The sequence below is a fragment of the Nuphar pumila genome, chromosome 13, assembly GCF_984573655.1.
Source record: "Nuphar pumila chromosome 13, dmNupPumi1.hap1.1, whole genome shotgun sequence".
NCBI classification, from domain to species: Eukaryota; Viridiplantae; Streptophyta; class Magnoliopsida; order Nymphaeales; family Nymphaeaceae; genus Nuphar; species Nuphar pumila.
Genome location: NC_143261.1, coordinates 42004339 through 42018680, shown reverse-complemented (window position 1 = coordinate 42018680; position 14342 = coordinate 42004339). Strand labels below are relative to the sequence as shown.

The 14342-nt window shown below is 36.8% G+C and overlaps 1 protein-coding gene and 1 non-coding gene across 3 annotated transcripts in view; both read right to left on the bottom strand.

Annotated features, from left to right (window-relative positions):
• Window positions 1-1270: 1270 nt before the first annotated feature.
• On the bottom strand, window positions 1271-1376 carry LOC149818273 (small nucleolar RNA R71). Its single transcript, XR_016427551.1, has one exon. It is a non-coding gene; the product is annotated as a small nucleolar RNA R71 (small nucleolar RNA).
• A 4983-nt stretch (window positions 1377-6359) lies between these two features.
• The window catches only part of LOC149818272 (peroxisome biogenesis protein 5-like), a 140637-nt gene continuing 132654 nt past the window's right edge, over window positions 6360-14342 (bottom strand). For both annotated transcript variants that reach the window (XM_089986037.1, XM_089986036.1), the window contains 2 exons: window positions 6942-7036; window positions 6360-6785 (listed from right to left, as the gene is read on the bottom strand). In XM_089986037.1, coding sequence (XP_089842163.1) covers window positions 6707-6785; window positions 6942-7036 — 174 coding nt within the window. In that variant the 3' untranslated portion in view covers window positions 6360-6706. The remainder of the gene's footprint in view (window positions 6786-6941; window positions 7037-14342) is intronic.

Sequence of the window (14342 nt, the reverse complement as noted above, 5' to 3'; positions counted from 1 at the left end):
TATTACTTAGTTAAGAAAATATTGTTAGTTTTTTATATTACAATTAGTCTTAAAATTTCTTAATGAATTGTCATTTCAGTATTAACATTTAGTTAGTTAGTTTTTGTTTTTCTTTCGTGTACTACTCGTGTTTCGTTGGACTTGTGCAGGATTGCAAGGGATTGGAGCGGAAGTGATTACGTGACACGAAGTACGAAGAATAAAGCTTCTTTTTACTTTTTAGTTTAGAATTAGGAATTTAATTGGGTTAGTAAATATTGCACTTTACGCCCTCTGCGAAGGGTATTCATTTGTTGTAATAGTTAGTTGTTTTTACTTTTCTTAAACAATTTTACATTTCAATAATTCGGCAATAAAGATTAGTTTAGAATTGTGTACTTGAATACGAAATATTCTTGTTCCCTAAGTTCGACCCGGTCTCATCCACTAGTGAGAACCGGTTTTTATTATTTGATGTCTGGTTTTCACATGTTTTTCATATAAAAATCTTTTCAAAATTACAACGATTTAAAAGAAGACATCAAATTTTTGGCGCCGTTGCCGGGGAACGGCGTAATATTAGTATTCACTTTATTGCCTAGTGTTTGTGTGCATTTAGGTTTAGAACCACGTATGTGCATATCTTAGAGACGAGTTTACTTTTCTGCACAGCCCACCTACTAGGACCCCCTTAGAGGTGACTGTGTACGATTGGTATCGTACACATAGATTTCATATTTCTTTGCATAATCTCTGTTATGTGTAACTGCATGGTGTTTGTTTAGTTTTTGTTGTTTTTAAGTTTACTCGCTTTGTGGTTTGCGTGGTTTGGCCGCTTAGTGCGTTAGTTAGGTAGAAAACCCAAAGTTAGGACATGTGCTACACCGGTCTACTCAAAGGTGTATGCAATGGCTGACGATCATCAATTGATCCGTCCTTTGAGGGAGTACTTCATGCCAAATACGTATACTCCCGCCTCCTGTATCACAAGACCTGATGTAGGAGCAAACCATTTTTGAGATAAAGTCCAGTGTGATCCAGATGCTACCTTCATTTTATGGCCTTAGCAATGAAGACCCATATCGTCATCTTGATGAATTTTTAGAGATTTGCTCGACAGTGCGAATCAACAACTTTGGAGATGACGCGATAAGGTTGACCCTGTTCCCCTTCTCTCTGATGGACAAAGCGAAGAGTTGGTTAAAATCATTAGATACTGTTCGAATTACCACTTGGGAACATGTGCAAAGAGAATTTTTAAAGAAATATTTCCCAATTGGTAAAATGAACCAGTTTCGTAAAGCGATAACTAGTTTTTCCCAAATTGAGGGAGAACAGTTTCATGAGTCATGGGAGAGATTGAAAGATCTTCTCCGCAAGTGTCCCCACCACCAGGTGCCTCGCTGGCAACTGGTGCAATATTTCTATGACGGTCTTACTGAAAAGAACCGTCAAATGGTGGGTGCCGCGTGTGGGGGCACATTTATGCTCAAAAGTGAGGATGAAGCATGGTCGCTTTTTGAGACATTGAGTGAGAATTCGATGCACCATGCGATAGCCTCACGGTTCGATAGGGCTGCACCTGCACAGGATAGCATTAAGAAGGCAGGTATTTTCGAGTTAGGGATGAACCTTGAGTTGAGCAACAAGGTAGACCAACTGTCCCAGAAATTAGATCAGTTCTTGTTGGGTCCTTCCCCTGCCATGCAGGTGTGCGAGTCCTGCACACCATGTCTTTGAGTTTCCAGTTGCGCCATAATATCCTGAGTTTGTCCAAGAGCAAGCTCAGATGGCTCAAAACTTCGCTAGGCCCGTACCTAATCCATTTTCCAACACTTATAACCCGAGCTGGCGAAATCATCCCAATTTCTCATGGCGCAACTCACAGATCCACCCCCCCCAACCCTTCCCAGAGTCAACCAAGTCAAGGCGGTTATGCGCCTGGATTTCAAAGATCCAATTATCCCCCAGTCCAACCTGTTTATACTCATCCCCAGTCTCATGAGCCTTTGCATAGTCAGTCTTTTGAGGATAAGATTTTGCAAGCTTTGAGCTCACATAAACAGTCTATTGCAAAATTAGAGACTCAAATGGGGCAGCTTGCCGAAGCACTTAGCAGGCGAAGTGAGGGGACATTGCCTAGCCAGCCTATTGTCAACCCTAAGGGAAAGGAACCCATGCGTAGCTTGCATATGACCGATGCACATAAAGAGCAAGCTCAAGTAGTAACCCTTAGGAGTGGGAAGCAGTACCAAGCGAGGGAGGCTGCAGAAGAGAGAGAGAAGATAAGCGAGAAGCAGTCTGTCCCTAATGTTTTACCTCAGGAAAGCGAGAAGGTTCTTCCATCTGAGCCTTCACCATCCTACATTCCCAAAGCCCTCTTTTCTAAGGCATTAGAAAGGCCGAGAGCATTAAGTAAGTCTGGAGTGAACATGCAAGAGATGCTTGAGATATTCAAGCACGTTCAGATAAACCTCCCCTTACTAGATGCCATCCAACAGGTCCCTGCATATGCAAAGTTCCTCAAAGAACTTTGTACGCAGAAAAGGAAGTTGATGTCCCATGTGCAGAAAAAGATTTATTTAACTGGGCAGGTGAGCGCAGTATTGCAACATCAAACCCCACCTAAGCTCAAGGACCCAGGGACTCCGATCATCTCATGTGTCATAGGAAACATCATTGTTGGGCGTGCATTGCTCGACCTTGGGGCAAGTGTTAACATCTTGCCGGGTTTCTTTTATGACCAATTTGGATTGAAAGAGATGAAACCTACACCTATGACTCTTCAGCTTGCAGATAGATCTATCAAGGTCCCAAGAGGGATACTTGAAGATGTTTTAGTCAAGGTGGAGGATTGTTATTTCTCTGTTGACTTCATGATATTAGATATGGAGGGAGTTGATAGCCCACAACAGACTCCTATTATTCTCGGTCGCCCCTTCCTAGCTACCGCCAACGCATGCATTAATTGCCGCACGGGTGCGATGGATGTGTCATTTGGAAATAGGAAGATGTGGCTAAACATTTTTCATGCTGCTATGGGGCCTGCTGTTGAGGAGGCTTCTTTCGAGGTCGATGTCATTCAAGACCTCGTAGAAGCAGAATATGCTTGGTTATTAAGTGATCCACCTCTTGAGGAGGATAATGAATCACTAAGAGAGGATCACCTAGAATTACTTGAGAATCAGATAGGTGATTTGAATTGGATCGGACACTTCGAGCCATTTAGAGGTAGACAGGATGGGAACATAGTGCGCAGTGTCACAGATGACACTATTTTTCATAGAGAGCCCGATTGAGTCTGACTTCATGTCCATTGATCTCATGGACGATGAAGGATTTTTCCAGGGATCCATCTGGCCGGGGACGTGAAACTTAGCGCTTTATGGGAGGCAACCCATATCTTGTATATTATTAGATTTGATTAGAATTTATAGATTTTATTTTTGTTTTTCCTTTTTCATTTTATTCATGAGTTTTGCATATTCTTTTTGTTTCATTCATGAGTTTTATGTTTTGTCATGTATACATTGCATTCATTAAATTCATAGAACGTGTATTTTTAATTCATGTCATGTCATTCTACTCTTTTCCCTCATTTATTTCCTCTCATGTGCATTCACTTAGTTTCATATAAGCATGGGGGAGTGCCACTGGGACAGTGTCATTCAAGCATGGGGGAGGGTGTAGTTTGCACACCTTGATATTTCTATTTACGTTCTTGCACATGTTTACACATCTCTCATGAAAAGTAGATTTTTAAAGAAAGAGTTTGAACTTATATGAATGTTATTTCAAATCTGATGTTTTTTAGAGGATTTTTAAGCCCCACGAAATTTTTTTCTGACATAGATCTAAAAATTATGGTTGTTTATGCGAATTTCGAAGAAATGATGATAGATACATGTTATAATTTATTTTGAATCATAAATATGAATATGCACAGTTCTATTTTTGAAAAACTAAGCAAATGAACAAAAGCGTAAAAAATGAGCTCAAAAGAAAAAAAATAGCATGCGTTAGGTTGTTTGGATAATTTCACAATCCTTAGTAGATGGAACTTAGATGTAAGTTGAAACTTTTAATTCCATTTCGAAAAGGAGAGTGGAAAACTTCGTGATCCTAAGTAACTGAGAACAGATACAAGTTGAAATGTTTGATTCTCATGTTATAAAGGTGAATGAAGGAAGTCACTTTTATGTCTTAGTTGATATCTTTTGGTATGTATTGAAAAAGTATAGAAGATATTGACATTGCACAAGGCATAAAAGCAGACCACACGCAAGCTATAAGAGAAGAATGAATACGCAAAAAGAAAAAGCGTGAAAAGAAAAAAAAGAGAGAAAAGAGCTTAAAAAGAAAGAAAAGTTCAATGCTTAGAAGTGTGATTGAGAAAACCTGTGTAGAAAACATATGAGTGAGGATAAGTAAATAATAACTTGTTTTTTGGATTTTCTAAGAATTAAACATAAATAACTGTGATATTTAGAAAAGTGAAAAAAATTCTTTTTCTGTGGTGGTACATAAAAGACTAATTATATTTCGATTTTGAAATAATAGGAAATATTTGTGAAAATGAAGTCTTTAATTACCTACTACTTATGAGGATGTGTAATATTTTGCCTACATGACAGAGATGTTTGTGGGTAGCATCACTGCAAACCCTCACGAGACCTTACTCGTTCACTGGGGTAAGCCTTGACACCATGTGCAGAAGCCACAAATTTTAAAAAGACAAGGCCAGTCATCAAGAAGGCACACTTATTGGCATTAACATACAACTTTTCCCAACGTAAAACCACTAACACTTGCCTAAAATGAGTCGCATGAACAGTCTCATATGGGCTATAAACAAGAATATCATTGAAATACACAATAATTTTGCCCAAAAATTATCGAAACACTTGAGTCATCTGCATAGAGGCGCAATGAAGGGTTATGGATGGTTTGGCATGAGCATATATGGTTCTTTTACACTTTTCAAAGTGAATCGTGTTCAGCATGTTCATATGACATATTGTAAATAAGTGTTCTGAACAACAGCGCAAGATTGAAAAAAGTGCAAGTGGGATCCGGACTTGAAGGAAAGTCTTCTCCAACCCGAAGAGAATGATGCAAGAGCGAGAGCGACACACTACCGGGTTTACATAGTCCATTTGGATCCATCTTAATTATTTATGTTTTTTTTAATTATCTAGTTGGACATTAGTTTTTGAATCTTGTTCTCAGATCTTAGTTGAGTTTCGGATCTATTTCAGATCCGTATTAGGATTAGGGTTTTTCTACTCTTTGCTATATACTCATTGTAGAAGTGCAAAAAAGGGGCTTGATGAATGATTATTGATGATTTTAGTTCATTTCCTTGTTTTCCATAGTCCCTACATCTGAGCTCCAACCGTGGCTACTTTTTATTGCTAGGGAAGTGCACATCATAAGGGGCTTATTCCTTGCACAGAATTTTGAAAAAGTAATACACTAGTAGGGATCTGCCTAACCCCCCAGCTTGCTTATCGGGAAACGAAAAAAAAAGTGCACATGATGAGCTTCAAAAGCGTGGTGAATCTTATGTTTCACGCAATTAACGTTTGTCTAAGTCTCCTTTTATCAAACAGCTATTTGCTCTGGTTAGCCATCCAAGACTATCGGATTTGATTTTGTGACAAATAGCCAACACTGCATAGCAACATGAGGGTGACCTGGCTCCTGGTCAAATCTGTTTGGTGGCAGTTTTGGCTTTGGGAATAAGCCCTACCATCATAAACCATTACGCCGACTCCACCAGAAGGGGTTCAAGACCTGGTTAGGCATAATTCTAGGTAGACTGTCCAAGCTTTCTGACCGATACGAGCTGTGATAGCGAGCACATCTTTGGGCATGGCAACATTTTAGATACCTTTTGCTTTTTCTTCCCTCTTTCCCGCTTTATGGCTTTCTTGGCGCTCGTATGTTTGTAGCCCTAGTTTAAATGGTTCTTTGTTCAGAGAGAGATAGTGAGAGAGCAAAATCAATCAAAAATCACGTTAACTGTTCGTGCAAAATTTGATGATTTTAGTTTCCCACCAAGCTGACTAGCCTTATTAAACCCAAGAATTCCTAGTCCCTGTGACTTGTAATTGTATGCTCACGCACGACATCCCGCATCAACACTGACGAATTGTAGACTCTTAAGATGGGGAAGGCAGAAAGAAGATAAGCGACGGGTCATTTCAAGGATCTTAAATGAACTAAACGAGAGAGAAACAACACATCCAAATCCAAGGATTTTCCTTCCACGATTATTTCTTTTGTACTTTTATGTTACTCAATATAATTCATTAATCACATGAACAAAAATTGTAAGAACAAAAATTCGGCTCTAGGCCCTAAGAAGCTGCAAGGAATTTTGCGCAGTTTTCACTTATGATACCATAAAAGATGATATTATTATTGATTTTACATAGAAATAGATATCAGAAGGATGATCACTCCTTGGGTATATTAATTCATATACCTGTAGCCCCTACTGATTTTTTTGTCTCTTCCCTTATTTTCTGATGAATTTGTTCAATAATGGCTATAAGCAGAGATGCCCACTTTCTTTGGCAGTCACCACAACCACTGGATAGGCTTTTCTTGAAAATTTCAATATTCCCCACATGATGCTCTACTTTCAACCAACTGAAAATTTACAGTGACCGATCACTCGGTTCAGTGATATCTAAATGCATCAATATGATAAATTTGTATATTACAGGGGAAACTCCTTCTGGAGAGCATCAAGATTCCTTGAATTGCAAGCCTCTAGCATGTCATTTCGAGAAGCACAGCTGTGAGAAGACAAAAAAGAACAGATAAGCCAAGTTGAATGTCCTTATAGAATACTTTGCAAATTTCAGTTTTCCTCTCATATAGGTGAAATCAGTTAAATGTATTCATTTCAGCTTCTTTTTGTAATTTATTATGCAAAAAAAAAATCTACAAACCTAAGAGAAATCCGCAAATACTGCCATGCATTTTCTGCCTTGGGATTCATTGACAGAGCACGGACATAATATTGAATTGATTCTTCATATCTCCCCTGAACATGCAGAAACAAGGTCAGACAAGCCACTGAATGGAAAACAAGGTTCACTTTCTCATTAACAATCAGTTAGAAAGAACACGGTTTGCTATCAATGCTTAATGATATAAAACACATATCCACTTGAATGAGGTGGGATCATAAAGTTACCACCACATGCAGGATGCACGTAGCTTTCTATTTTCTAACATGAATGTGTCAGTGGCAGTTGGGAATAGCCAATCGAACAATGCAATAGATGGTGTTTTCAAGATTAATGGCACTCGTTAATGCACATCATTTATGAGAGTAGGTCAAGACCTACATATATGTCAAAGCTTTCAGGGTTAGTTTTTAGTTGGAGTTATTGTTCTCATTGAGCTTAATCCCTTTTCAGTTCTAACAGCCTATTCAACAGTAAGCTAAACCAATTCAGTAAAAACCGCAACCAGGTCATGGGTCAGGCAGAACACCTAAAAGTTGAGACACCTGTGAATATTACTGCCCACCCCCACCACCAACCCAACAGAGAGAGAGAGAGAGAGAGAGAGAGAGAGAAATCAAACTCCCACTTACACATCAGGCTACATGTGAAAGAATCAAGAATCATGGATGCGGGAAATGCAGCAGTGAAGTCTTAGGTACAGGGTTCCATGTAATCATCACTTAGACCATGAAAAAGGTGCAAAAGGATCCGACCTGACCCACGTCGATCCATGGATTGTGTACAACCTTGTAATGTAACACACCTAGACTGCCGGGTCTGGATACACCAGACCCGGATCCATATTTCTGTGTTGTAACATTATAAAAGCACTGTTTAGGTCACGATTTTAGATATGAAAAAGAAAATCGTGACAGCCAAAGTTTTTTTTTAGTTCCTTCTCCGTCTCTCTCTCTCTCCCTTTTTCTCTTTTCTCTATACAGGTGAAAAACTAACATGGTATCAGAGCAGAGATCTGTCTAAAGGCTGAAAAGGATTCCGGCAAGGGCGACGTTCAGAAAATCGAGGTTTTTTGTTTCTCTCTCAAGTTCAGAAAATCAAGGTTTTTTGTTCCCCTCTCCCTTTCCTTCTGTTCCTCTCCATTCTCTCCCATCTTTGCTCGTTCGTCCCCTCTTTCTAAAATCCCCTGTGTACCCACACTTCATGTGGGTTTTATTTCTTTGTGAAACCGTGATCCACGTGAACCCTATTCACGTGGGTTTTATTTTTGGTGAATCTGTGATTCACGTGAACCCTATTTACGTGAACCCAGACTGTGGGTGACTGTATTTCACGTGGATCACCGAATCTTTCTTTATTTTTCTTGACCTTCCTTTACCCAATCTTCTCTAAGTTTGTCTTTGCATATTCGAATTTTTTTTTATTCCTTACTGCTATGTGAAATTTATTTCTTGATTATCCATTTCTATTCTTGTCAAAAAGGGAGTATATTTAACGAGTGAAGGTATTCTTCATCACGTCAATCTCAATTTCTGGACTGTATAGAAAAGGTTCAGAAACTGATTTCCCTGAATCCGACAGCCTGCGATTCTCTATCCTTTAAAAAAAAGGGGGGGGATAGCGGGCTGAACATTTTGTGAACACTCTTGGTTGACATTCTCGTTGATTTTCATTCTCAAATGGACCCTTATCTCTCTCAATCAAATCTTTCTTCAAGTTTTCTCAACCAACTCGTTTCTGAAAAGTTAAATATGTTGAGAAACTATATTTTGATGACACACAATATGATACACTGTCATATTTGATTTTATATGATATGATAATATGTCTTCTTGAAAAATGTTATATTATGACTGGATATGCTTTGCCATGTATCTAACGAGTATTTGATGCAAGGATATCTCACCCAAAAAGGATGGAGACCTCCTGTTCAAGTACAACCGTGGTGCAATCATACTCCTTGAAGAAAAAGCTTGATGAGTCATGCATTCCTTAAGATCATCTATAGAGATCGGCTACCTCAAGATGAAGATTTTTTTCTTCTTTAGAGACATATGTAACAGAACCTTCAGAAGCATGCGTATTGCATATTACATACTCATTCATAAAAAGCTATATTTCATAAAAGTATACGATAGTTTCAAAAAGCACCTTTTTGAAAACCAATAATTGTACCTTCTTACAAACCTTTATAGAAAAGGTATTTTGACATGATATATTAGCTCATGATTTCAAAAAGCAATAATTGTACCTTCTATCATGTATAAGACAACTTAAAAAGAAATAAAAGAAATGATTTCAAATGTGTAAGAAAAAGACAAAACATAGAAATCGGATAGACAAAGAAAAACAAATAATAATATGTTTTGAAAAGACTTTAGTTACCTTTTTACAACTCAAGAATGTCGACTTACTTGAAGTCATCATTCTCTTTGTAAAACATTAAATATCTCCTCTAAAAATCTTTTTAGAAATAACTAGTTTAATCCCACTCAAGAATGTCGACTTACTTGAAGTCATCATTCTTTCTGGAAGCATTAAAAGCCACCTCAAAAGCATTTGAGAAATGACTATTTATTCAATAATAAAATCCCCACTCAAGAATGTCGACTTACTTAAAGTATGCATTCTCTCTGTAGACATTAAATAGCACATCATAAAGCAATTCTTGATATGACTATTTACAAATAAAAATCTCAAAGCATTTATTGTACTTACACTCATTTAAGTAATTTCTAAATAAAATACTTAAGTACTACAAATCATTAATTAGAATAAAAACAAAACTACATGATGGCTTACACATCCAACGTTCAATGTACTATTATAAGAAAAAGACTTTTTACATAAAATATATCGTACCTAAAATATTACAACAACTAGTGTACCTCAAATACTACTTTTATGGAAAAAATACTTTTTTGAAAATCCATAAAGATGTTTTTTGAAATGACTTGACATCTCACATCCCAAAAAGACTATCATTTAAAAAAGGCAACGACTATTTTTCTAAGGCTATATAAACACAATCAAATTACTTATTTCAAAAGGACGTGAGCTTACAACAAGAAAAATTCATATTCGATATTTGAAAGAGAGCCTTGAAAAATAAAAAGAAAAGAAAGAGAAAAAGTCAAGAATAGCTCTTTGACAAAGAGTATCTTCTGAGTGAAAAGAACAGAACATTCTGAGAATCCTTCATTCGTGCATTCATATCATCCTGAAGGTTCTATAGGAAGTATTGTAACTTTCTGTTATTCACTGTATTCCTTCTTTGTTGAAAAAAGTAGACCTCTGAGAAAGAAGGTGTTGTCCTTCTCTGTTGAGAGAAGAAGACCTCTGTGAAAGAGGGTGTGCCCCTTCTCTGTTGAGAGAAGAAGACCTCTGTGGAAGAGGGTGTTCCCCTTCTCTGTTGAGAGAAGAAGACCTCTGAGGAAGAGGGTGTTGTACTATTTATCCGGTAACTCGGATGTTATAGTGGAAAGCTCAAGTGGTTTGCTTGAGGACTGGATGTAGGTCTGAGAATTGACCGAACCAGTATAAATTCTGTGTTTTATGTGTTGTGCCTTATTGCATTTCATTTTTATTCTATTGATCTTTATCGTATTTCACTATTCACCCCCCCCCCCTCTAGTGGAATTTCATTTGGTATTAGAGCAGGTTTGTTGGTTTCGACATAACAAGTCTTCCAGCACAAATGGCATCTACCTCTTATGCTCGTGATATTGAAGGTCAACACGCATCTCGTCCTCCTTTCTTCAACGGCTCCAACTATGGATACCGGAAATGCAGAATGGCTATATTTCTCAAGACCATAGATTTTGTTGTATGGAAAATTGTTGAACATCCATACACATCTCCATCCGCAGACTATAGTTTATGGTCTGATGAAGAAAAGAAAATGGTAAACCTAAATGCAAAGGCTATGAATGCCTTATATTGTGCCATTGATCAGAATAAATTCAATAGAATATCTATTTGTGAATCTGCATATGATATTTGGCATTCTCTGGAGGTTATTCACGAAGGAACCAACAAAGTGAAAGAAGCCAAAATCTCATCTCTTGTCAGAAAATATGAGTTGTTCAAAATGAACAAAGATGAACCCATCACAGAGATGTTCACCAGATTTACCAACATCACCAACGATCTGAAATCTCTGGGTGTAACCCATTCCAAGACAGATATGGTGAAGAAAATCTTGAGATCTCTCACAACTGACTGGGAGAAAAAGACTACGGCTATTGAAGAAGCTCAAAATTTATCCAAGCTTACCCTAGACGACTTAATAGGCAATCCTATGGCCTATGAAGTCCATATGAAGGAAAGAAGGGAAGAGGAACAACCTTTAAAGAAAACTCTAGCCTTCCCAGCTCTTTCTGAGAATGAAGACTCAGAAAAAGAATCTAAAATTGCGCTACTCACTAGAAAATTCCAGCGGTTCATGAGAAAGAACCGGCTTCCAAATAAGCACAAGGAAAGAAAAGACCCTAAGGAAGATTCCATGTGCTATCAGTGTAATAAGTCAGGTCACTTGAGACGTGACTGTCCTCTTCTCAAAAGAAAATCCAAGACTGAGGAACCAAAGAAGAGGTTCTTCAAGAAAAAGGCTCTGCATGCTCAATGGGATGATTCAGAACCATCCACAAGTGAAGAGTCAAGTGATGATGAAGCAGAAACCGTCAACATGTGCTTCATGGCAGAAAGCTCTGTAAGTGAATCCCGTGATTTCTCCTTTGAAGAACTTCAAAATGCTTTTCAGAAACTTTTTGAAGAATCAAGGAAAACGATTCTCAAAAATAAACATTTGAAATCTGAAAATCTAGAGCTTATGCTGAAAAATAAAAAACTCAGTATTGAAAATTCTGAATTACAAAAGAAAAATTTTCTGATTACTTCTGAAATCTCTTCTACTAGCTCCAAGACTAAAAATCTGCAAGTAGAAATTTCAGAATTAAAAAGTAAAACTGAGAACCTTATGAAAACGGTTTTCAAATTTACTAAAGGAAAAGAAAACCTCCTCTCAAAAAGTCTCTTTCTACAAGAATGGTATTGGCTACTCTCATTTCAACAAATCTTCTTGTATGAATCAAAAGACCACTTTTGTCAAAGGTTCTTCTGAACCTAAAAAGGAGTATTATGTTTTTAATTCCTTGAACTCCTCTAAAGTTATAGACAAACCCAAATCAAAATGGATATGGGTTCCAAAGTCTAACAAAAAGGGACCCGACTGGGTACCAAAAAGAAGTTTTACTTAATGTTTTGCAGGCTCCAAAAAAGAAGAACAGATGGATACTAGACAGTGGATGTTCAAAACACATGACAGGACATCCAGATCTTTTTGTTGTTCTTCATCATAAAGAAGGAGGAACTGTCACCTTTGAAGATAACAACAAAGGTTTGATAATTGGTATTGGTAATATTGGCAATATTAATAAACCTTTTATCAAAGATGTTCTCCTTGTTAAAGGCTTAAAACATAACCTTCTAAGTATTAGTCAAATGTGTGACACAGGGTACAAAGTTAGCTTTAAACATGATGCATGCCTTATAGCAGACACCAACGAAAACATCATTTTAAAAGGTATAAGAAATAATATACATGAATTATACCTAGAAAACATTATTGAACATTGCCTTATAGCTAATAATGACACTCAACACTTATGGCACATGAGAATGGGTCATGTCAACTCCAAATACATGTCTAAATTAGCTAAAGACAAGTTAGTACGTGGGTTACCCAAAATATCTTTTAAAAAGGATTATTTTTGTGATGCATGTCAACTAGGAAAACTGTCAAAATCATCTTTCAAATCAAAGAATATTGTGTCAAGTAAAAGACCTTTAGAGCTTCTTCACCTGGATCTTTTTGGTCCTTCTAGAGTAGCTAGTCTTAATCATAATAAATATGCTTTTGTCATTGTAGATGATTAATCAAGATTTAATTGGGTAATATTTTTGAAAAACAAAAGTGATACATTCTGTCAATTTGAAATTTTATGTAAAAAATTACAAAATGAAAAATCTTGTTCTATTGTAAAAATCCGTAGTGACCATGGAGGAGAATTTGATAATGAACTTTTTGTAAATTTTTGTAACTTGCATGGTATTTCTCATAACTTTGTCTTTCCTAGAGCTGCACCTCAAAATGGTGTAGTAGAAAGAAAGAATAGAACCCTGCAGGAATCTGCTAGAACTATGCTCCAACATAATAATCTTGCTAAATCTTTTTGGGCAGAAGCTGTTAATACTGCATGCTGTATAACAAATAGAGTTCTTATTAGGCCCTTATTAAATAAAACTCCCTATGAATTATTCTATGACAGAACTCCAAGAATAGACTATTTTAAAGTCTTTGGATGTAAATGTTTTATCCTTAACATAAAAGATAGCTTGGATAAATTTGATGTTAAATCTGTTGAAGGCATATTCTTAGGATATTCAAGTCATAGTAAAGCATACAGAGTTTTTAATAAGAGTTCATATACTATTGAAGAATCTATGCATGTCAGTTTTTGTGAATCTATTGATGAATCTGTTCTTAAGCATACTAACGATGATGATGTTGAAAGTATAGATTTATTCCTAGATAACACAGCTAAATCTAATGAAGATGATCATCAAAGAACATTTGTTGAAATCAGAGATCATCCTCAAGAGCATATTTTGGGAGACCTGATCAAGGGAGTTCAAACTAGACCTCAGCTGGAACGGATTGCAAACATGTCATTCATTTCTCAACTTGAACCAAAAAAGATTTATGAAGCCATCATCGATGAGTTCTGGATGTTAGCCATGACTGAAGAACTGAATCAATTCCAAAGAAATGGTGTTTGGGATTTTGTACCAAGACCAAAGGATCATCAGATCATTGAGACAAGATGGATCTTCAGAAACAAGCTAGATGAAACAGGTAATGTTATAAGAAACAAGGCAAGAATAGTAGCTCAAGGATACAACCAGCAGGAAGGTATTGACTTTGATGAAACATTTGCTCATATTGCTAGACTTGAATCTATTAGAATGTTTTTAGCAAATGCAAGCTATATGGATTTCAAACTATATCAAATGGATGTTAAAAGTGTTTTTCTAAATGATTTTATAAATGAAGAAGTTTATGTAAAACAACCTCCAGGCTTTGAAAATGAACAATATCCAGATCATGTTTTCAAACTAAAACGTGCCTTGTATGGATTAAAACAAGCACCTCGTACTTGGTATGACAGACTCAAAACCTTTTTATTAAAAAACTGTTTTTTCTGTAGGCAAAGCAGACTCTACTCTATTTGTGAAAATAGTGAATAATCATACCCTAATTGTTCAAATTTATGTGGACGATATCATCTTTGGATCTACTAACAGCACTCTCTGTGAAGA